Source organism: Rissa tridactyla, chromosome 4 (assembly GCF_028500815.1).
Source record: "Rissa tridactyla isolate bRisTri1 chromosome 4, bRisTri1.patW.cur.20221130, whole genome shotgun sequence".
Lineage (NCBI taxonomy): Eukaryota > Metazoa > Chordata > Aves > Charadriiformes > Laridae > Rissa > Rissa tridactyla.
The window spans coordinates 27567870-27593262 of NC_071469.1; the positions used below are offsets into that span (position 1 = coordinate 27567870).

The 25393-nt window shown below is 42.7% G+C and overlaps 1 protein-coding gene across 1 annotated transcript in view; it reads right to left on the reverse strand.

The window, feature by feature from the left end:
- Positions 1–24903, reverse strand: part of LOC128908215 (neurexin-3) — a 431350-nt gene extending 406447 nt beyond the window's left edge. Inside the window, exon 1 of the mRNA XM_054197919.1 lies at positions 24195–24903. Within this exon, the coding sequence (XP_054053894.1) occupies positions 24195–24903 (709 nt within the window). The remainder of the gene's footprint in view (positions 1–24194) is intronic.
- Between the last annotated feature and the right edge of the window lie 490 nt (positions 24904–25393).

Here is a 25393-nt window from a genome sequence, read left to right on the forward strand (position 1 = left end):
GCTAGAGCTCCTGTGAAGGAGGAATAGATACCAGAGCACAAACAAGGCATGTCATAGAAAAACATGGACACTCTGATAGTGTGTGCCCGTGTTACACACGTTCAGTACACAGCCTCCTCCACAAACAGTACGATTTGTCATTCAATGTTCCATGCAAACAGCAAAAGCCACCATATGGTTCATCACATTATGTACTAGAAGTGCCAAAGCTTTTTCCACCTGAGTGGCCACTCACAGAAAAAAAAGAGACTAAATGACTTTCCTGCCTTTAGCCACAATATTTGGGATCACTATTTATAAATCATTCATATATTAGGAGCAGTGGCACGGTTACACAGAAAGCTGTTTTTGCATTTTCATAGGTCATCTTCAGTAGTAAAAAGAGGAAGACGATTTCTCTTTCCCTTCCCACTTGGATGAAACAAGAACCTATGACCTTCTAAAAGCATACAATGCTTATACTTCTGCCTGTTTTTTCACACTTCTATAACATTACCTAGACATCTCTGTACATGCTTCCATGCTTGTGGCTGGAAACTCCTGTCCTCATTCAGGTTTCCCTTCAAGGTGAGACAGCCTCACGCTATGCAAAGCTTTTCAAAAACTTCTTGCAAGAGAGTTACATTCCCATGGACAGCTGCGTCCTCATGTTCTAACTACATTTGTAGTTAGACAGTTCCCATTACAAGCTAAATGTTCTCTTGACTTTAACAAGGACTAAATCAACCAATGTGACATTTCAATGGCTGCATTCTTGTAAGCTGGAGGTGACTCACACAACAGATCTTAGGGATACAGGAGCCAGTTTCTCTGTAACGGCCTTCCTATTTTAATTGATTTGGGCATCAGGAAGGGATGGCAACCAGATGGATCTCCCTAAATGAAATACCCCCCCCAGCCAGGAATGCCTTCCCTTGATTCACCAGCATAGCTGCTACTTCTCAGATCTCTCAGATCCAGCAAAAGCAATAATGCTAGAAGGTTATCAGGCCATAAAGACAACAAGGAGCTTGCTGATGATGATGCACAACAGTGGACTTTCCTATGCTGACTACCACTAAAATCAACCTATTGAGCAGTCTTGTGGCTTACACTAAAGTGAACTAGTCATGTGATCCAAGAAGCTAAAACTAGTTTCATTGCAGGCACTCTGCTATCTGCTCAAAGTACAGGAATCAGGCCCATCGTGTTTCACCTTTGTCTGCACCACCTGCAAGACTGACACAGAGACGGGAAACCAAGGCATTACCCACCATATGCCACAGAAAAAGTGTACCTGTCCTCCTGTTGAGCAAGAACCTGCACCCATGCGGAGTATTTTCAGCTTTGTCTTGTTCTCAGACCTTCACCATGACAGCTACCAAAGGCATTTACTACCCCCAAATCCATTGCAAATTGTGCTGGTCCACTTCTCTCTTATCATCCAAAAAATGATGGACAGGAATGAACTTCGGGCATATTCCCTGTGACATACACAGCACTGAGGATATTCAATAAATAGTAACACAAAGAACGGAAAAAGGAGTTAACACAAGGAGATTTGGAAAAAAAGTGATAAGTAAGCACAGAAAGGGCTCGTTAAGCCTATGAAGTGGCCCAAGCTATAATCTATTTGCTGTACCCAAACTTGGAATTAATAAAACAAATCCCTCGATAAGTCTGACAGTTATTAGAGGATGCTAATATTCCCCTCAAAGCAATCTGAAGAAGAAGAGCAGGAGCCACAGAAGGCTGTGACTAGCCTAGTCAGGCAAGGGTGGTGGGAGAGGAAGGGGGACCTTCTCCAGACCCACCTGACTCTCATTGTCAGCATTGCCTACTCCTACCCAGCCTGCTCTAGAAAGGATCAGAGGCTGCAGAACAAGGGGGAAACCTGCAAGGAGGAAAATTCCTCATCCCCACTTCTGCTGCCAACCTAATCTTACATGAGGCAGGAGAGAGGTGCTGCTCCACTGGTTGAGCTCTGTGCTATCTGAGCCCTTCCCTGCTCCCTGCAGGCCTGGGTGCCAGGCCACAGCAGGGAGGACATCCTGTACCACCTGCCTCAGAGGCCACCACCTAAGCTCTGAAGAAGCAGCAGCTTGTGCATCTTTGGAGGGCAAGGAACACTCCTTTGCCTGGTTATGCCTGGCACTTACCAGTGCCATATGCCAACACTCCTGGTGCTGCATCACAGCATCCCAAGACAGAAATGGCATAGTACATCCATCTGCAAGGCACACAGATGTCCCACAGAAATTGAGAGGTGGCATTTTCCAGATTAAAAGGGAGCTCTAGCAGGCTCCACCCAGGAGCCCAGATACTTTATCTTCAGTATCATAGTATCCCTGTTGGAAGGTCTAAGTAGAATTATTAGCGTTTCACCACTGAATCCAACTCATACGATGTTACACACCTCCCTAAGATTCCTGAGATTATACATCTCTTCTTGAAAAAAAGAGGGAGGAGGGGAAATAAAACTCTCACTTTATTTCTCAATACTGATTATAGCTAATATGGAGTCAAATCCAGGTTTATTACAGGATTCAGATTGGATTAATTTGTAACTCAGTTCTGTATTGGCAGCCTTGTGGAAGACACTATATTTGAGGAGTTAGTGATCTTGACCAGGCCATGTCTGCTCTGTTGGGCAGGAGTAGACAGTGCACGGGAGCCTGCTGGAGTGTCCTGTGCTGGCCTCTGCTGTGTGCTGGTGGGTGTTACGACAGAGATAACCTCACAACTCATCAGGAGAAGATAGATGATTCTGTTTGCTACTCAAAATAAAAAGCACTACAGCACAGGAAGGAGGAGGAAAATCCATCCAAGGTCCATCTGATGCTGCAGGAAAGCAGGGTTCCCAGCCTCTGTAGCGATACAAGATTTACTCGCTAGATATATTCCTCTTTTTATTATATCTTATTAAAATGTCTATTTTATTACACCATTTGTTGTTGAGCCTGCACACTATATCTCACTCTTTTTCTCACCCACCCGCTCCCCAGTACAGAACGGTTCTAAGGGAAGCTCAGAAAAGCCTCAGAAAAGGCCACCACAGTGCTGGTTAGCCACCTGGTGCCAACAGGTACTAAGATTTGTGCTTCTGTAGGTCTCTCTGGCCAAGGAACCACTCAGAGTCTTCTGTTCTAAACACCCATCTCCCTGAACTGCCTGCTGATTTAAAAATAAAGAACATGATCTTGAAATTTACTTGGTACCTATAATGCGCTTAGCATGCCTCTGGGTTTGGTATAAGTAAGTATCAACTAATTATTGATTCATTCACTCCAATTCCAATTAGAATGGGGTTCCAGCGTGCCTGTAAAGCGAGAACTCTATTTATTACACATAAGAATATATAGTGCATGCTCCTTCAACTTAGAATAATCACCCTAAATACAGCATGAGTAATCAGAAGAAATGCATCTTCTTTTTCTCTTCCTCCTACACCTACATTTCATTTTTAGAGTGTGTGTTAGTGGGTTTCATATTCCATGTTATTGCTGTATTTGCTGCTGCAATATATATATTTAAATTAAATAGAAGTCATCAAGAGGTTCTACTGGAAGCATTTGCCTTGTTTATTGTTGAAAGGCACTGCTTGGAAAAGAGTAACTGCTGACTTAAGTAAATGTGAAACATAATGATGGGAAACAGCTGCATTCTGCATCTTTCAAAACACTAAATTTTCTTGTGTGAATGTCTAAATGTAGACCTCCTGCCTGCAGCGGGATCCATGCAGATGCAGACCCAAGTGCATAATCACAGGGCAGGGGGCAGGACCTCATACCCACTGAATTCAGCAGATGTCCCTCTTCATTGAATGGACTAGGATCAGGCCCCTAAAATTAACAGCACTTGCATGCAGAAGAATTTTGGGGGTGGGTTTGTTTTTTGTTTTTTTTTTTTTCCTCTATACACAGTCCAAAATACTTTTGATTAATATGTTAACGTAATACACATAAGCTCATAGCCAGAACAACAAAAAACAGAGAGAAAAGGTGTAGGGAAAAGAGTGGTACATCTTTTGGGGTTTGAAAAAATGTTTTAAAAGTTCTGCTCTTTCTTAAATCTGCAAAAAGGAGTGTGTGCTATAAATAGCTTCCATGCTTATTTTCTCACATCTGTTATACAAAAGACACTGCTGAGCAGTGTGAAGCTCTTCACCTCCAAGCCATTAGTTCAAATCCACTGTATGTCAATAAAGATTCAAAGTTATTTCCAGCTAGCAGTCCTTCCATGACCTAAGTGAAAGCAGATGAGTGGAGCATTCAATTCATATCCTGGCTGATTTTTGAATCCAGAAAAGCCATCATCATAATAATTGGCTTCCAACAGTACACAAGTGCATTGAGCACGGTATAAACTGAGAAAGCACAATCCCACCACCAAGAAGATTGCCAAACACACTGTCAAAACACTAGCACTAATTGATACCTCACCTGGGTCTTAAGCACAGAAAGAACACAATTTAGCCTCTTATTTCTAAATGCAATTTCTTTGCAGCTGAGTTGTGCCATAATATCAGGGCAGAAAAAGAAGATTTCCACCAGGTGCTTGTTGCATGAGTAAAAAACCTCTCCTCCAGGAACTGTTATTCCTCACCACGCAAGATCCAGCTCTAAGAGTTCATGCACCAAAAGCACGGAAAAGGAAGGTGTTAGGACCAGCAGCAGATGTCAGTCTGTCCCAGGCTGTTTGTATCTCCATGTGCATGATGAGGTCATGGAAACCCACAGTTCTCTCTTATTTCGCGAACAATTCATAACCACAGCATGAACTAAGGAAAGCTGTTCAGATTATTCTGATTACATCTTACAGAGCCTCATTCACTGCCAGGTAAGTAATCAGTCCCATATGTAAAGAGCTAATAAAAACTTCCTCCACTAGGGAGACACGGCCTTGAAACAAAACAATAACCATTAAGGAGCAGAGATGCAATTTGTATTTGCATTTCACTGATGGTCATAAGCACTATCACTGAGGGAGCTGGAAGAAGGACTATACCTTCTTTTCTATGACCTCTAATTACTACTGTTCTCTCTCTTCTCCAAGAATACGTGAGTGTAGATCCTACTGGAAATGACTGGTAAGCAGTATCCCTCCAGGACTGAAAGAGAAAAGTATTTCAACCGTATCAAGGAACAGCTGAAGGATGGTACTCCTGAACAGGCATTTGACCTAGCCGCCTTGCCAAAGACATATTGTTAACAAGAGCAGAAAATGGATCATTCTGTACTGCCATCTCACAACATGTTGAAGAAACAGCCACTAACAATCCGCTTCCGAGTCCACAGAATCACAAAGCTGTTGAGGTTTGAAAGTACCTCTCGAGCATTTCTTCTGACCCCCAATTTCCTTCGGCTCAAACTACAGCAGGTTGCTCAGGACTTTCACTAGCCAAGTTTTTAATGTCTTTAAGGATGGAAGACTATGCAACAGTTGTTGAAGTGTGCCTGGATATCCAAAAGAGCCCACTGATTTAAAGAGAGATGGATATAACTCCAAGTGGTTCACAAAGGTGTATCTTTGATGGGCTGGACATAGTCAAAATACACCGGGAAGTGGTCCAAGAGATGTACTCCTTTCCCCTCCACAGAGGAACACAAGTTTGAGAAAAGGAACAGCACAGATAATTATTTGAAAATAATTTCAAGAACTTGGTAGGAATGAAGCTGGAGTTTCAGTTATGGAGTTATGGACTCCCTTTTTGCAATTGAAGGCTGCTTGATACAGGTGAAGAGCTGAAGATGAGTCATTGTATTAGGACATCCACAGGAAGAAACATTCAAAGACAGTACAGTCTAATGCTGCTTCAAATCAAACTTTAGAAAGTAGACACTGAGGCTTCAGGTAGAAGTCAAGTCTGTAATGAAAAAAAGTGCATATAATGGAGATACTGAAGGATTACTAATACTGCTAATACTGAATTAAAACAGAATACAAGATTGGATGTAACTGCATAAGTATGTGATATGCTGATATTGTTGCAAGAGCAGCCCATAGGAGACATCTTTTTACCAGGAGCTCTCACACATTCAGATAGCTTTAAGCAGCTCCTATTTAAAACTCATACTCTTGAGAAGTAACTCCTCCTGGATGAGAACTTGGCTGGTATGACAACCTCCTGAATCTGTAAGAAGCCAACGGGTAGTCATATTCAACTGCTCCCCTCCCATCTGTCATGCACAGCAGTCACTCAACTAGGAACATTATTTGCAGGTCACTCTGGCATATATCCACATAAGATGGAAGAAGGGTGAGGTCCAGCGGGACATCTAGAGAGGTATGACAATCCAAACACTGTCATTTGGTAAAAGGTGATCAGGAAAATCATAGCCTTGTACCATCTAATCCTGGATATTAGGCAGCATATATGGGGAAGTAATAGAAAACTACACAGTTGCAACATGGAGCAGCAGATGGAGCACATGGTATCTTCCCCTGTAAACAAGTCTGTCATGAAATATCTGTATTAACAGAATGTACAGAAGAACATTTATAAAGACTTTTTCAGCAGCCACCAGTTGCTGGATATCAAAAGTCTGGTGAGGAATCTTCCCAGCGTGGAGGCGTAGAGTAATCGGGTTAATAACACTAGATCCAGATCCTGATGATTTCCCACTGATTTCCCCTGGCTGATTATATAATGTAACATTATATGGACATATTGCTTATCAGCCGTGCCACAACAGAACTCTGTAAAACAAGCAGAAACACTATGCAGACCAGCCTGACAACCTTCTATTCCAGGCATTACTGTAGCTTCATCTCCTTCCGAGAGCACATTACTTACCACGACATAGAGCTCAAGTGGGTATCTGTGCCTTACAGTAATATTGCCCTAGAATGGTCATGATCATTGTCACTGGGGGGAGGAAAATAAGGAACACTCTTTTTCTCCAGGCTTAGCCATAAAAAGATGAGGTGGAAACATGTGATCCCTTGCTTTCACAGCGCCTAGACAGAATATATTGACCTCAGCCATGGTCCAGAAGGCCAGAGGTGAAGCCTAACAAATAGTATCAGTTCTGCACACCACAATTTGAGAGGTACTGATTCCTTCTCACCAGTGTAATACAGTTTAATCCCTACTTGTAAATGACTAGATAAAAATACACTATCCAAGAGGAGGATACTGCCTATCAGTCATAACGTCCATGAACTTAACTGCTTGTTGTGGGTGAAAGATTAACTGTTATAGTTTCTATTTACTGGAGGAAGTAGAACACTGTTCTACTCCAAATGCTGAATGCTTGATGAACCCCCTACAATGACATGAAGAGTCAGGAAAAAAAACCAGGCCTTGCGTTAAGAACACTGAGGTCAACAGCACCCCTCCAAGCTATGTCCTACAGACTGGCTGATGGTATGCAAGAACTGTGAGCCAATCTTGGGCTTGGAGATGTCAGTGGATAAAGGTCCACTGTAGTGTCCTAAACTTCCAACAGAAGACAATACGTATGCATCCGCTAGGTTCCTTTAGACCTAGAACAGGCAAACAACCTCCCTTATTATTTGGTGTAATGCAACATGAGCAAAAGCTGCTTCTTCACTCCTACGTAATCTCTTGCATGACTTCCAGAGAAAGCAACACCCACTTCTACTGGGGGTAAGCTTTCTTATGAGTGACACCCTGAAAAAGAATGGGGAAGAAAATATAAAAGATTAAACTAGTCAGATAGCTACAGCCATACCATGATTTACAAAAGAGGATGAGGCTGTCTCTGAAGATTTATTCACTAAACTCTGAAAGTGCTCCTAATCACCACTGCAAATTTGCTAGGTGTATAACGTCTGGGGGCTGTATTATTGGGGAAGAAGACCACTGTTATCCTCCAATATCTCACTAAATTTCTTGGCATTATATTCAGGTTGCTGAGAAAGTAAAATCTATCGATCTGAGAACTGCAATTCAATGACAAAATGCAAAACCCTAGGAAGCACCAGTTGGGCCTTCCAGTATTTCAGAACATGCAGCCCTATCCCGTATTACCGCTATAAAGTCTCAAATGAGAACATTCAGGATTGGTCTGAACCTGTTTGAACCTCTGATGTCTACTATTCCATGGTAGCACCTTGCCACCACGGCAGACGTAGCTATAGTGTTTGGGATGTCCAGTGCCATCTGCAAGACCACCTTGGCCAATCCCCTGTTTAATAACATCTAAACACATCTCTCTGTTAAAAATACAGTAAATTCCGTGTTGCCACCTTTCAGTAGTTCTTCAGAGTCACATTTGGTTTTGACTATTCCTTATAATTTTATGCCTTGCAGGACCTCCTCCAGGAAATGCATGATGCTCATATAAAGAAATCATATGTTTTCAGAAGTAATGACTATAGACATATTCAGTCCCACAGGAGGAACTGGAATCCCTTCTCTACTCATTTTGCATTGGGTATTACTCAACTGATGCAGGCAAAGCTGGCATGGTCAAAGAGGTCTATTTCTTACTATAGTAATTTCGTTTGTACCATCTCATATCCTGTAAGCTATGCTTGATATCTAGATCTCCAGAGTCTCTGAAACTCTTAAGAACAACTTCTGAGCACTTAACAGCACCTTAATATACCCCAGGTTGCATGATACTACTTCATCAGATTAGAAGGATATAACAAGTCCCTGAGTAGCGAGCATTAATACTGCTTTGTCACTGGATCTTACTCTTCACAGTCTTTCTCCATACCAATAGGGAAAGATATTTTCCATTGTCTCAAATGCAGTGCAGACCACTTTCTTACTGACTCCAGATCACCCAGCAGTGTGCAGTCTCATGATGTACAGATTATTGTTGGTTTGCTGGATACTGTCCAACTTTGGGCTATTCCTGACAAGGTTTGAGGCAGGACCTTGGCAATAACCTTAGAAATACAACATCTGTCTCCAGTACCAGTGATGACCAAGACAGCCTCGGTGCTGCTGCCTCAGCACATGAGTAACATCAACTCTGGCTGCTTTCTGCCTGCTATCTTTTCCACACTAGTCTTGCTTTCCTATCTGACATAGAAGGCCCTTAATGAAGCCACCTCATTTAAGAGCAGAACGATGGAGCTTGTCTCCAACAGGGCCTTCAAAGAGTGTTCCAGCAGATGGAGCTTTTACCTCATGTCTTGCAATTTACACATTCTTTCGAAGAATGACAATCGAGCATCTGCTCTTTTCTGAGATTCCCACACACAGAAGAGATGCCTGTTGTGTCCATCCCATATAATGAATAACGCTGGAAAACAGAGTGCACTTAAAGCTGGAATCCCAAAGGGGTCAGGAAGAGCCAGTTCAGACAGACAGAAGCAATTCAGAGCAAATGGTCTAGGAGATAACAGAGGTGAGTATTTTCTCAGAAATTAATTTAGTTTGCGTGCGTTAGCCATGTTCCACTATCTAGTTCTCTGTCATAAGGCCTGGAGGGAAATGAAAGAAGGTCACAGCTCCTTTACGTCATCCTATTAAAGGAAAGAGAGACTCAAAAGCTCCTACAACTCCTCTAATTTCATATATATGGAATGCATGAGCCCAATAGGATTCATAGTGACAGCTGAAGACCTAAAAGACTTCAGTCTCCAAAGCCAAGAGCAGAGGAATGAGAAAAAAAGATGACCATTGTAAGAAAAAAAGAGATTCATGCATTGCTGCATTGTTCTTACACCTGGCAAGGTTCTTGGGACACATTTGAAGAGGACTAGGAAGGCACGAGGAGTGTGTCTCTAGTATCAGGTAGCCAATTCCAGCACAGCAATCAAACACCAAAAGGAGGAAGATTTAGAGCCCTTCCAGCAGACGCTCATGGAACAGATCGTCAAGAGATGTTGATACTTCACTTAGTCGAAGACAAATACTAGGATGCAAATGTGAAAGTACAGGCTTACCTTCCAACTGGGTACCTTGAAAGCTGATCGGTTTTCCATGCTTGGGTAGCCTTCCCAAACTCAAACACACAGCGCGACTGGGTTCTCCTTTGCTGACTCGATTTCTTTTTCTCCATTTGCAGAGCCCAACCCCCAGCCTTCCGTAGCTTTGCTTCAGAGAGAGTGCTTTGCCTCCCAGTGCCAGCATGCAAAAGCTGGCCTGGCCTGGCCAGTCACAACTGGGAGGCTCTTCCCCTGCCAGCCGTGATCATCTTGACAGTTCTGCTTTCTCCTCACATCATCTGTCATCTCTCTCCACCTCCCCTTCCTGAAATCAGCCTCCTCCATCTACCACGTTAGGGTTGGGGTCAAGAGGAACAAGGATTAGTGCCAAAGTCAGAATGCTATCCACTTCTTTCCTACTCCCAACAGAGCCAGGGTGAAGCCTGGACGGGACAATTAGGCTGGAGGAAAGGCAGTAAAAAACAACAGAGCCATAAGCAGCTACAAAAATCAAGTCATCATACTGCTCTGAGGAAGGAAGAGCCGGAGTGCTGGTGTTTAGGTGTGGTTTGTCTTATGAAAGACTGCCAGAAAGATTGAGGAGGAGACCCATAAAGTCACAGGTCTGGGCACCACTCTCCAACCATCTATCATGGAGCTAATAGCTCTAGCAATATATCTCAGTCTAGACTGGCCACTCACTTTTCTGTGACTATCTTGGGATCCACTTCGACAGCGCTACCAACAAATGTCACTCCTTATCTTGGCATTGCCTGTTAGTTTAGATCAGTTTCCTTCTGGCCTAATTCTGCTGAGTTTTATTACAGACCCGGAAGGAATTCCAGTGATGTGCTTCTTCATAGCACCAACAATTAAATTCTGTTATGCACTGCACTAAAATAACCCATAAGTAATGTTTACAGCTTCTACTAATTTAATTTAAACAGCTTCTATAATAAATGCCAGGTCAGAACTCCTAGTTACCCCTGTGCAGAAGAGTCCTACTCACACTCCTGTATGCTATGCAGTAAAACAGAGTATCTGTTGGAGGACACTATGGTCAAATGCAGTGTCTCATGATTACACAGAAAATACAAGAGCACATTTGGGCTAAAGAGCCTCGACTCAAGTCTCCTCATTATGTTATTGTTTACAGAATAAACACAAGGTCATCATGCCCCATCTGCCACCATCTTCATTCCATGCAGAACTTTCTGCTCACTTGGGTGCCTCTTGTTTGCCAGGCAACTTTCTTGTCAAGGCTAACACTAGAAATGGGACATACTGGAATCACTTTCAGTGTCTAAAGAAGAGACTTTTGGGCAACAAACACAGAAGAAAGAACTCTTCTAAAAGGTTCTTTTTAAGCTGCTCAAAGAGAGCAAAGGTAAAAAGCCCAGGTCTTTTCAGGAATTTGTTTTTCCACGTGATCTTCTCTCAAAATAACCAAGCAAAACTCAAAAGTCCAATCAAAACTGCTTCTTTCTCCATCACATATAAACAACCTTCTCTCAACCTATCTCACAGCTGGAAGCCCAGCACATTAGTGTCCTACCTGGAGTGGTTCGCTGGAGTCACTCCACTCTGGAGCAAAGTTTCCAGTTAAACTCATTGTCTATATTGACAATGAACACCAAGCGGAAAGAGGTTACATGAAAGCGCCACTTCGGCAAGTTTGCAGAAGTGCAGACGGGAGGGGACTATTTAAGATCCTATTACACTTTCTCCTGTTCCATACAAGGGGATGCTGGGGATCTTCAGTAAAGCATTCAAAGACTTGGAGTTAGTGTTTCATTTTGGTATTTTTGGTGAAACCATAAACCTCTCTATTGGAAACATTTACAGGAACTGGATCTTCTCTTCCGTGTTTTGAAAAGTTATACTGAAGAGCACATAAACCACAGATGGGCAAACCAGCTAAAACTTTTACTGCCACAAATCTATTTTTCCTCATTACTGACTATAAACCAACACTAAAGAGAGGAATCCATAAAGCATAGCCCAAATACTGCGGCACACTAGCAAGAGGTAGGGACCAAGCTGGTTCAAGATGGTTTCAGCTGACAAAGTTTGTGACAACAGCCACAAAGGACAGAACTTCTTGGGTACGGACAATTTGTTCCCCTAGAAAGACTAAAGAGAGATCTTTCTTTGAATATCAAACAATTGAAATTTTGCAAGAATCGCTAAAATCCAAAGCCCCATTTTTAGCTTCACATTCAATTTACACCACGGCATTTTGCAACTTTTCTAGCACGCTTGGATAAAATTACATAAACTACTGTATTGTTTAATAGTTCGGATTTAGAGTTCTGGATTCCAGTCCCACCTCAGGCAGCTTCTGACTCGATACCCTTCAATAATTCACATTCTGCTTGCCTCTCAGTTTTGCCATCAGTAAAATGGAGATAACATGCATTTCACAGTGTGGTAGAGTGATGTGAAGGCTGACTGATTTATCAGTAGTTGTGAGATGCTTAGGAATACTCTGATGAAATGTGCCACATGTATGCACAATTTATTATTAACCTGACAGCGTTTTAGCTCTTTTATTTTCCTGCCTTGCACACAATTCAAGTGCAGGATGCCTGAAGCACATTTGAATGGATGCCATGTGGCATTTTGATTGTAGCAGGTACTACCATTTAATTCTGAAATTCACAACTTGAACATCACATTAAAGCAAGATTTTTGCAATTAATTTTCCTTCTTCACTCAGTTTTAAGAAGGAACATTTGAATGGCCTTGGTTTTAGTTCAGTATCAGATCATTAAAATTATTAAAGGCAAACGCAGTCAAGGAAAGAATCTCAAATAGAAACGTGCTCTTCAGCCCAAATCTTTAGAGGTGAAAAAGGATGGAAATAAATACAATATGAAGGTAAAATGCTCAAAATTACTATTTAGAAGCCCAAACCAGCCACAAGGCTCCAAGATGTCTAAATGACTTTTTAAAATGGGACTTAAAAGTAGTATTTTTTTAAACTAACAAGATCAACAAATCTAAATAGATTTGGGTTTAGTTCTTAGTTAAGCACATCTCCAGTCAGTACAAATGAAGGCTCTGCCTGACTAAAAACCTCTGTTTGTGAGGTTATTTTTAAGTTGAATACTATTTATGTGATCACATGTTCAATAAAACATTTTATACAATGACCTCTATATTTGATGTATTTTCTAAAGAACAGCTCAATAATGACACTGTATTTACAAGTTCAAACAGTTCATGTACCCACACTGCAGCAGTCAGCCAGCCGTTCACGAGGAGAAAACAACTGGGCAACTGTACGGCTAGAAACTAAACCAGATTAAACTTAGATTTTGTTTCACTCCCAGACCTGAAAAGTGGCTTAAATTGTTTTAGTCAGCTTTCCAAGAACAACATTTTGTCAAGTAACCAAGAGTAAGCAATTTCAGCTCTGGAAGAAAACCAGTGGAGACTGTTACAAATGCCCCAAAATAGTGGGATATAGATTCATAGATTTTTCAGGCCAGAGGGAGCATTAAATAGACGTACAACAGAGCAGTGACCTCCACTGTAAGTGGCAGCAGGGCTATAATTAAACACCATTGACAAATGAGGTCTGAAATCACAGCCAATTGTTCTCCCGAGATAGAGGATCTGTTACTTAGTATTTTGGTTTAGCTATCTTTTGCCTCAGGCAAACTGGGAGTCACCACACTGGCAGCGGCATTGACAGGGAAAAGATCCCAGAGCTAAAGAATGGCTGTCATTCCATACTAGTGCAGTTCCCAAGTGACTTTCATAGGCAGAGCCTTGCTCATCAAGCCTACCTCAGCTTGGGCTGGCTGCATTTCAAAGAGCATTTCTTGCACAGAGGTATTTGTTATGGGTTTCTTCGGGAATGCCCACTGCCCAGTTCTCAGGTCCAGCTACACTGCAAACTACTTAGGTTCAATCCAACACACTAAAAAGCTGAAGACCACACTGCTGGCAATCCCAGCCTCTCAAATCAGCAGCTGTGGTTCTTCTTTAATATACGCAGCCTTGCTGCCTTCACTGTCACTGTTCAGAAACTGCACTGTTCAATGATACTGGCACATCTGAGAAGTCAAATGGGGAATAAACCACCCAAGTCCTGTCCACCCAGGATCATTCCTTGGGCTCTTCCTTTGGTGGAGCCCTTGATAAAAAGCAGTACCTACAGATCTGTCACTTCCAATAAACTTAAATGATAACAGTGCTTCACGCCACTCCACCCTCCTGGGAGGTTTCAAAGGGCATCGATCTGATTCATCGCCCTACCTGTGCTCCAGGCTCCGCTCGCTGTCTGCAAGCTGGAAATCTGTTCTCCTCTCCGGTCAAGTTTATCCTGTGCTTACGTCTCCTTTTGCCTCCACTCCTGGGCCAAACACCTCCCACAGTCATAGCACAGTGGAACTGAGTCCACGGGTTTTCATTAGAGCTTTTTAGTCAGTGTGGGAGCATACGCCCCTTTCTTAAAACATTTCAACATTTTTGTGAAATATTGCAGCTCATCAGTAGTAGGTCTGTATTAGGGACAATAATGTCAGTAAGTTATAAAATAAACTAGAAATATATGTGCAATTGACACAGATTACATTTTAAACAAAGTCAGAATCCAGAAATTCTACTAAATAAAAATACATTGCTTTTTCTCCAGACTGCCAACAAAATCAGTATTTCTTCTAAATATTTTGATTTGAACAAAACTGCCATTTCTCACAAGAAAAACATCTCCAAGCTGCCTTATTCTGATGTGTCTTAGCTGGTCAAAATGTTGCTTCACACGTCTTTCATCTAAACATGCCGCAAGATAGGGCAGCCAAAAAACAGACTGCCTTACAGATACATTTATGTGTAAGATGTGAAGTAGAGATAAAGTGTATAGGTATATAGGTCTCATATCTGTTCAAAACCAGCAGGTTTGGCAATTTGTTGTAGATGTGTTCATTGCTGCAGTTGAGACACAGATGAGCATTTCAGCTTAACTAATGAAGGAAAATAAAGAATTTAGGAGGAGACATCTTAGCCAGTAACCTAAATTACAATTTGATCATTGGAGCCCTACTGTTTACTTTTTATTTTCAATGAAGGAAAAAAAAAAAAATCAGATCTCCAACAGCACAGTGTCCACTAGAGGAACTCTGAAGAAAGAGGATTTTGCCATTTTCTGCAGCATCCGACATTTTCTCAGAGGGTCTTCTACCCAATAATAAACCTATAGCCATACCACTACCATCATATGACTACCTTCCAAGCTGTTGTGATCACAGAGCTATCAGTACCTGAGCTGGCAAATTTTTAGCTAGATATGCCTGTATGAGTTGTGCCTCATCTTTGCCATCAATAAAAACATACCTCTAGCTCTGGTTATCCTGAGACATGCAACAACGCTACTCCTGCATGATGGCATGAATATAGCCAATCCATATTTTCTTTACATTCTCTGATCTACTGTTATCTTCCTTAAAAGTCAAAGCTGTGTGAATAACAAGGACCCACACAGATCTCCAATTACATCAGAGGTCTGGCAGGCATCATGCAGGGTGGACCCTTTGCGTAGCTCCCTGCCTCCTACCGCACAGAGTCCCAGGGCAGCTCTCACAGGAGCCACATAGGAAAGGGCAAAAGACAGAAAAAAAAGCCCAGGAATTCTGCCTACTTTCCCAGTGTTTTCTTTTAGGTGGTCCCAAACAGGCAATTTTATTTTCTTTCCTCTTCACAAGCTTCACCTTTTTATTTTTTCCCTTCTTTTTTTTAACAGCAATTTATTAAGGAATGATTCCATACACTTCTTCCCCATTTAAAAAAAAAATCTTTGGGGAATATAAGCAATATATTTCAGACATATACAGAAAGGAGCTTAAGGAATTTCACTGCAAACACCACTGAGCTATGAAATTCACAGATCACAACACAAGCTGCTCTCATCTCTGCCAGCCATCTCTGCCTCAACTGTGGTTTCTGACTAGTCTCAGTGGACAAACCTGCCTTTAGCTCCAAGGATTTCTCCTATATTACCTTCAGGAGAAAGGTACTGAGAAGCTCTCTGGCCCTGAAAGCCAAGCTGGCAGGATGGAAGCAGCAGGAAAGAGCAGAAAATCAAACACATGCCTTCAGAGACACACCAGAGGTTTGGAAAACTCAGTGTCATTTTTCTCAAGTACTAAGGCAAGAAACTGAGAAGAAATGAAAATCCACCTAAGAGATACATGGTCTGAGAAAGGCTTCTGAATAAATGCAGCAGGCAAGCTAACTCTGGGGCCTGTCAGCAGCATTAGAGATTGAAGCCTGGTTTTAACCTATAGCTCAAATTTCTACATCTACCAATGAACTGCTTCTTCCTTTCTGACAAAGGTCTATGTCAAATACTCAGAGTCAAACCCAGTCCATTACATTCACTCAGGTTACTTTACTGGTCAGATTCCATGAGTAAGAGGAAGATCGCACCTCAGAACAAAATCCCGAGTGCCAAGTACCCCTTTCCTCCTTGGCCTACATTTCAAATTGCAGACCAGCTACAAATACACCTGCTGTATCTAATAAGCAGTTAAAGTTGTGTTGACAAGAGTTAAGAGGAAAAGAAATATTTTACCTACTCTTTCAGTGCCTCAGAAGCACAAAACACTCGCCAGCTTTGGGCTAATTAAACACTCAAAAACAACCCAGAGGGCTTTCTTCGCTGTTGTCCTGCTTTTTATGCAATGATTCATACAGGAACAGAGGAAGTGCCAACTCTGCCATTCTGCTCTAGTAGCCTTTTATACCCTCTTTGCTCTCCCTGACAGCACAAGGTCGAGGCAAACCTTGAGCATGGAGAGTGACAGGGGCAGGCTGGAACCTGCAGCCACAGCAGGGAGAGCACCAATGCAGACAAGGTAGGCAGAGGTGGGTCACTGGACAAGCAAAAGCATCTGATCAGCATCTGAGGTTCATGATAGAGGGTATTTGAGGACAGATATGAAAAAAAGAGTCAAAAGCCCTCCTTCTAGGAGGCTAGAAGAGGCTGTAGAAGAGGCTACACTGCTGCTTGGGCTCTGCCTTCACCAGCACAGCTCCAGCCCGGCCTGGGAAGGGTCCATGTACTCATAGTGTGACATTTCCCAAAGTGTCAGGAAACTGGGAGATTTCAGTTGAAAAGAAAGATGAGGCACACTCCTCAAAGATGGCCATTTAACAAGGAAAGACATCTCAAACTGTAAGCCTAGCTGGAAAACTGACAATCAAACGAGGTCATCCTACTCGATGCTCACAAATTATCATCATTTACCTGTCCTGCTAAGATATTTGTATGCCTCTATCACTGTCATGCAGAAGCATGTGGGTTCTTAATACCTAGAGTACAGGAAGTCCCACTGGCTACATATTTCAGATATGAAAACTGAGACACAGAGGGTAACCACGTACATATCCCCTGCAAAGAAAAGTCAGTTGATTCAATCTTGAGTCCTTTAGTCTGCCAGCAAATCACCCTGGGGATGCACAAAGCCTCTGGCAGAAATGGAAAATAGTTTCTTTGGTGCTAACATTCTAATGACTGGACCATCTAAGTTCTGCTGCCCCAGTCCACTTTCTTTACACGTTATACCTAGGCCTCTTCTCAGGATAATGAGGTAAGTGTACATGCAGGCAGGGCCCAGACATCTGAAAACAGCATGACTGGCAACACTGTTGGCAACACAGAAAGTTAATCCAGTGTACTCAGGTCCCAGCCCCACTTCAGAGCAAACATATTAAAATACAAATCAGTTCTGCTTCAAGTAGTCTGTGACATCCACGGTCCTCCCTACATCCCCACACCTATCTCTCTCAGCCCTTGGGCTGTTTTGCACCCAGCTGTCAGCTCCTGGACCTGTTCACAGATGGAGGAAGGGCAAATGCTTTGCACTGCAGGGTAGGTTTACAATGGCAGCAAGCCTGTCTGCAATGAAGGAGACACACACACATACACCCAAAAGTCACATTGCTGTCTCTGGACAGCAATAACATGGCAGTTGCCTTGCTTTCTATAGGGAGAGAAAGAAGCTTTGTTATCCATCACGTTCAAAGTGGGTCAGAAAAGGAACAAGAGGTAAAGTGAAATCAGAAGTTGGCCCAGGACAGGTGGCCACTCTACCATTTCATCAGATGGATTACCACCTTCTCCCACACCCGGGAGCACTCAGTGCTGAGGTCGATGTGCAGAGGCTCATCTTCTCTTAGTAGTGCCAGAGTTTGCTGGACAGATGTGGTCCTCCTCCGCTTCTTTCCCTGTAGCTTTGTCGCACCATTTGCAGCATCCTCGAGGTACCTGGGAGGATTATCTCCCTCCATTTTCCACCAAAACATAACAAAAATTACCCTGTAGCGAATGACCTGCACACCTCCACCCTGGAATAAGGATGAAAGCAAGGCTACAGCATGTGCTGTCTTGCTTGGGGCTATATTTACTGCTGATTGACCTCCATGACAGGCTGCCTAGCTCAGCAGAAGCCTGGACAGTCATAAGAGATCAACTCTTTCTTTTTTCTTCCCCCGCCCCCTGCCTTTTTTTTGAGGGCAAAACCAAAGGAAAATAATTCTTCCTTCTGAAATCAAATAATCTCCTGCTTGTAAATCGGAAAGAGGAATTTATGGCTCTGCTCACTTTCATAAGTATTATTAGTTACTTTTATTTAAATCATTATTTAGTAACACTCAAAAGTTTCAGTTTAGATCCTAGCTGTGCACTCTCTGGGACAATGCAGGAGCCAGCAGGCTGGTCTATGGGCTGACAGAGTAAGCTGGTATCCAGACTGCAGCTAGATTTAGTCCTCCAGAAGCTCAATCAGCCCATTCAAATCTACTCTTCGCGACAACCAAGAACTGTTCTCTTATACTATCAGGCAGGTAAAACCAAGACGGAGTAGCTGCTGTAAACAGCCTATGTGAACTATGGCATTCTGTTTCATAAAGTAACATTTTCATCCTGTTTTTTTTCCCCCGAGTCCCACCTCCTTCTTGCCTACAGATTTTTCTACCTTCACCAGCTCCACCTGACACCAAACGGCAATCTCCCTCTTACCCAACTGGAATTTGCTTCATTTCAGCAGAGGAGATGTGCAAACTTTGCCTAACTGTGGGCTATAACTTGTCTGTTGCCTGAGGGCTGCAGCTGATCTGCAATCAAGCAGAAAAGGATTGTAGCCTCACGGTCATCTATAATACAGAAGAGTGAAACAAGGAGAATATAGCTGTCAGCGTGTATTGCAGCTAGATTGTTTAAATCAATGGCATGCTCCATCCAGGGGCCTGTAATCTCCCTGTGGCTCCCCTGCATTAAAAGCAGGGCAGTATACGAAACAAATCCAGCTAGGTCTGGAGCTGCAAGCAGTCCGTGTTCAGTGAGAGGAGATGGGTCCTAGGTCATTGCTTTGAAGGGGTATGTAGGATCTAAATTTAAATTCTGCAGCTCCTGCTCAGTTTTAATATTTATTATTAAGAATAACAAATGGTGCTTAAACTGCACTTTGGAGTTTCAAAGCACTTTATAAACAATAATTAATATCTTAACACATCATCTTTCTCTGATGCTCATCTGGCAATGCATCAAAAAATTACAACCAAAATGGAAAGGGATTACTATTTTAAATACAACTAAAGGAACTTAAGCCAGGAAGAATGAGCAAGAGAAAGAGACGGGGAAAAACAAATTGCTGCAAAATTAAGTCACAAGGAGAGTTTCTTACCAGCCTTCTGCCCAATGGCCAGAGCTGGGGCGTAAGAAGTGGCGTAAAAGAGCAGATTTGCAATATTTACTCCACAGCCCTTGGTGACCACCAATTCTAGAGTTTTACAATGGCAAGTGAAGATCTGGGCCTGTCAAATTGTGTCCCAGAACTGCCTGCTGTCCTCTAGAACAGCAGAGTGCAAGACCAAATGGAGGGTCTGCAGCTGTTTATTGCTGGTGAATTCAACAACAACCAATTTATATTCATCTATCAAGGAATATGCAAGTGGAAGCAAATATTATGGTCATGTTCATTTGTTTCTGATTACAAAATGTATGTAAATGCATATGCAAATTAAGTGCACCCATCAGGCTCATGGCAAAATGCCAAATTAGCCTTTAGTATTACAGAGTTTGGGGTGGCTGGCAGGGAGATACAGTGATTGCGAGCGAGGCCAGGCAGTCCCTCTAGATGCAGCCAAAACTGGGCTGCTCCGAAGGGGCAGGTGGAGGATAAATCCTGCAGTAACTTGTCTCTTTAAACGAAGCTGAGGGGCTATAGAAAAATCTGTTCTCGCTGCAGTTAAAAGTGTGATAATTACAGAGCAACGGGCTCCTCTGTCATTCAGCAGGCAGCATCCCCAGGAAATCTTGCTCGGTAATCAAGGGAAGAGGTGCAATCAGGCCCCTATTCAGGCTTCGTTTAGAAACAGCCCCTGCAGGCAACACAAAGGCTTCAGCATGGTGCTTTGTGAAGCTGCTGATCACATCGATGTCTTGGTTCTGCAACTACAAGCAGAGTTAATGTCATTTCGAAGCATATCTCCTGTTCACCTTTCCTCACAAAGTCCAGAAGGGGCCTAGGGAGAGGAGTGAGGTCTTGGGCCAAAATACTCCTGTACATAAAATGTTGCTCTCACACTGTCCACTTAAGTGAACTCACTCTCTGCACGGTGATGTTGGAGGAAGAGAATTTCTTGCAGACTAAGGAAGACAGCATGATCCTGAATGAGCAGATATGAATGTGCTCGTCTGGCTGCTACAGCAGCACAGTTTTCAAAATTTGCGTGGGGAAGGTTTTCTTGTGGTGGGTTGTTTTGTTTTTTTGGGGGTTTTTTTGTTGTTTTTTTTTTCCCCCCAGTGACGTGAATGTATCTGTGCTGCTCAGATTCTACAGGAATCTCATTCTCTTGGCAGCAGCCTGATCCCACAGAGACTGATGAGCTTTATTAGAGGGGAAGGTGTCTCTGACTTCAGCTTTCATGTCTAATGCCACCATTGCCCAGAAACATACAAATTAATTGCTATTCAAATCAGCCATCCTTTGTACCCTACAGAGCTGTCAGGTTCAATGAACGAGTTTACTCCAACTGCAATAAAAAAGTACCACATTTTAGTCAAAACAGCCAAACCTTCCAAACTGTGCGCACATTTGCACTCCCACTGTATACACTCAGACACAGAAATCGTACTTCTCATTGACCAGCAATAACCAGCTCAGCTACCCATCTGGGCATGTAGCTACCACAACATACTCAATCCTAGTTACTCTGTCTGGGTGCACCTTAAGTGCCAAAAATCTTTCTGCACATCACATGCACATTCTGGACAGGATTTACAGTTTTGTCTCACTATGGAATGGTTGTTCTCTGCTGAGGTTCACCATAACTGGAACTGCACTTCGCGTTACAGTAACCCCTAATACTGTAAATGGAGCTTCGTTCCGTCACAGTCCAGGATCAGCAAATTCCACTCTCTATTTCTTTCTTATTTCTCTGGCCACAGAATAAATGAGTTTGCTGTGGGTTTACCATTGGCAGACATAGGTATCAGTCAATAGCCAAGTAATGGCCTGGACACTGTCAAGAGAACTCATTATTAAAAAGGTACATATTGCATTTAGCTGTTCAAACAGAAGTTGTTATTGATTGGATCCCATTCCCAGTAAAAGAGCCAACTCCGGTGACGAAATGAAAATACGCACACAGACTACAGACTAGTAAATACTGTAATGGAGTTAAGGATCACCCCCCCCCCCCCCCAAAAGGGAGTTGTTGATATCCAGTTGAAAGAGCATGTCTTTATCAAAAATGAGACTGGGAATAAAATAACCATGTTACATCTGCAAATATCCAGAGGCAGGATAAGGAAACAAAACAAAAGAGAACAGTTCTGACAAAAAACATCTCAATCTCTCGGAAAAAAAAGCAAACAAAGAAAATACAAGTTGGTTAATGGCCAATCAAGCCACAGGCAGGGAGAGCCTGCATCCAGTTATGCTGTTCCTACCACATCCTCCTGTTCATCGGTGAATGTTCTGCTACACTCATCAAATTGGAAGAGAGCATCTTTGGAGTTTGCTACATTTTTCAAAGTCAGATAAAAACGAAGTTACACATAAACTGGTTCCTGTTGTGGTTCCTTGCCACTTTTCTTTGTCTGCTTGTTTCCACTTACTAAACAGCTTTTCTTTTGTTTTTCCCCTTCTTTTCACAACCTGCACAGACACTGTAACATTTTTGGATGACAGCATTTAACATACAGAAGTCACCACTGCTGAAGCATAATGGAGGCAGAAAACAAGGCTGATTATAAAATTCTAACATAAACCAAATATACACCATGAAGTAGTACAAAAGAAAACTGAAGAACCGGACAAGGTAATGACGATTTGTGGAAATCTCTACATTTGTTCCATTGGAGAAGTTCTCTGCACAGCATCTGATGTGTGAGTGAACAGATTACAGCTAACAGTGAGCTAAAAATGTTTACTAGAAAAGGTACATCGTGACAAACGTCTTTGCTCACCCTTAATAGAAGGTTGGGCTGGAAGCTGATGAATCACTATAGGAAACAAACAGCAATGGTGACGCATGGCTTCAAAAGGTAACAATAGCACTGCTTGATCCGTGATGTCTTCAACAGAAATATCCCTGGATTCGTTAGAAGATGATTTCATATTGTTCCACCCACCCAGGAAATGCAGAAATTCCACCACCCGAGCCCTGCTTAGAGCTCTCACAGTAGCCCCACAGGTACATAGAAGGCTTGCTCACTTACGGTATTTTCTTGAGACGTTCACTGAAAACCATATGCTGTTGATGTCTTTCGCAGCTCCCCATGGAGACTGGATCCATTAGCCCAGCAGCAGAAGGAGGCTTACATCTTTATATTCCAGGGTCCACATGCCTGTGTGGCTCTTGCAATCTTCCATCACCCAAAACTGGCATTTAGACACGAGGTGTGTTTGTTCTGTAAGCGTATGTGTTTCGGGCCTGGAAGCCCAGCTACTGAAGTGCCTGGTCACACCCTGCAGTCTCTCCAGCTCCACACAACGCAAAGCACAGAAAATAGTTCTTGCTCATTATTGGTTTGGACCTGATCGGTGCAGAGCAAATAGCCAGGGAGACTTCTGGTGTTCAGCACTTCATAAGTTCACACCTCCTATCTAACGGTCAGGTACTGTTACTGTAATATTTGGATATAAGGCCAAATTTTCTGTTATCATTAATAGCACCTTAAAATGAATGGACATATGGATGTCATGTTTATTTTTCAAACCTTCCCTTCCAATAAAAACATGTTTGCTTCTCCGTCTATACTGTAAAATGTAGAGCTGTATTTACATATTATTTCTCCAGGGCTTTTTGCTTACATATCAACAGTATAGGGACTTTATTTTCAGCACTTCTCACATTCTACATATGAAATTCCAGTTAATCTATTTTCATTGCCAAAAGAAGTAAACAAATGCTAGTTGTGATAAGATATTACTGCAAGCATTTCCATTTTCAACAAAATTTCAGGGTGTTTTTTTTTCTGAATCTTGAGATTAGACACTTCTTGCCCAGGTTTCATCTTTGGCTTAAGCTCAAACTGTTGTGTTTAAACCTAAATGTCATAAAAAATGCTGTGATGAGATTCTTAAATTCACACTGGGATTTCCAGTCCACTTACTTAAGTCTCTTGCTCACACAGAGTTAATTACCATCACACTGCTAAAGACCAAGGAAATACACACTTCATCATGTCGTTTGCATGACTTAAAGCTTCTGGACTCAAATTTTAAAAGAGTACAAAACAATGTAGAAACACTCAAATCCCTCTTCCCTTTGCAATATTAAGATCATTCATCAGGTCCCTAAGCAATTTAATCAAGGATGCTAAAACAATCAAAGTGCCATTCAGCAATTATTATGCAAGCAATTGAGGGAGAGCATGGGGCTCCCACAGACTAGCAACAGCTAACATCAAAGATGGCCTAACGTTTGCAAAGTCCTGTCAATCAGTTATGTCAGCCACACATACACGGCTCCTGTTTACTGACACTTCACTCAGTTCTCAGGGACACGGGGTAGTGGAATTGACCCAGACAGCTGCTTTTACAAACACCAATATAGGGTACTTCTGTATTTACCAATTTATGTTCTCTACCCTTATTAAGAAGTTGCTGAAGAAAATCTGCCCATGCTACAAATGCAGCATACTTTCAGAAAGGCACTTTTTGCAACTGCTCATGCTCTCCATCTACTCCCATTTCATTAGTTCCATCTGGAAAAAGAATGGTGAAACTTTAATTCCTCCGATAGCCACCAGCACAGATAAGAGCTCAGTCATAGCCCTGCTAAGTGACAAATTAACTCTTTGGATTATGTAAAGATCAATGGGAAGCAGGGAAGCATTCTCTTACCTTCAGAACACAGCTTGCCAGCATATCCAGTGGCTGAGCAGTCACAATGTGGCTCACCATCCAGAAGGAAGCAAGTGCCACCATTTTCACAGGGGTTTTCTGCGCAGAGCCCTTCCATTTCCAGTCGGACCCCTTGACTGCCCAGGAGCTGTGGCTCAGAGTTGCCGTATTTCAGATCCAGGATAAATCCTTGAAACGGAGGCTCACTCAGAACACCATCAAGGGTCAAGGCAGCAGGACGGATGTCCAATGGGACTCCACCAACAAAAAGGTCACTGACGATATTCATATACTGGCGTTGTGGACGCACCTCACCCGGCTTGGCTTCACCATCCAGCACTAGCACCGTCCGAAGGTGATTGCGGCTGACCATCAGGAAGTGCCAGTTGCTGTCGTTAACCTTCTTGTCTGTGATAACTGTAGTCTCCGCACAGTCCACACTGAACTGGAGCTGGATGCGCCCATCAACAATGGACAGACAGAGGAAGTCACAGACACCACCATCATCAAAGTAGAGGAGCAGCCCAGCAGAGACATTGGTCTTGAACTGGAAGCTGAGTTCGCTCCTAGTGCTGGCATCCCAGCGGAGGTAGCGGGCCCACTGGTTGGGTATGCCCATGAACTCCAGACCCAAACAGAGACCCAGCAAGGAGCACAGCAGCAAACTCACCTTCAAGGTGAAGTAGATGGAGTGCAGAGTAAAGCCCATTGTTTCAAGAATCTGCTTTTCCCTAGGAGAAAAACAAAAGCCACACTACTGGAAGGAGAACCCCAGCAGTCAACACCAAATGTTAAATCCAATGGGAAGAGGAGGAGAGCACACAGAGTGACACAGAGAGAGGGAGAGTAAGTGGAAAGTGAGATAGCAAGTGCACGTGACCAAGAGGAAATGTCTCCTCCCCAAGGAAAGATCTCAATTATCCTTTAGGATCCAGAGGCTTTTATCTCAGAAGTACACGGTATATGAATTGACTTCTCCAGAAGGTGTACTTTTGTGAAGGGCAAAGTAACCCACAGTGGTTTGTTTTGGTAGAACACAAAGATGACACTGGTTGTTCCAGGGAGGAAGGAAAGGCAGAGCTGAAGCCCAAGCCTCAAATTCTAGTTTCCTAGAAGTGATGACAATATTGGCGCAAGCGGCAGTGAGATGGAGGAGCGAGTAAATTCATAAAGCACGTGATCCTCGAGAGGGCAAAAAT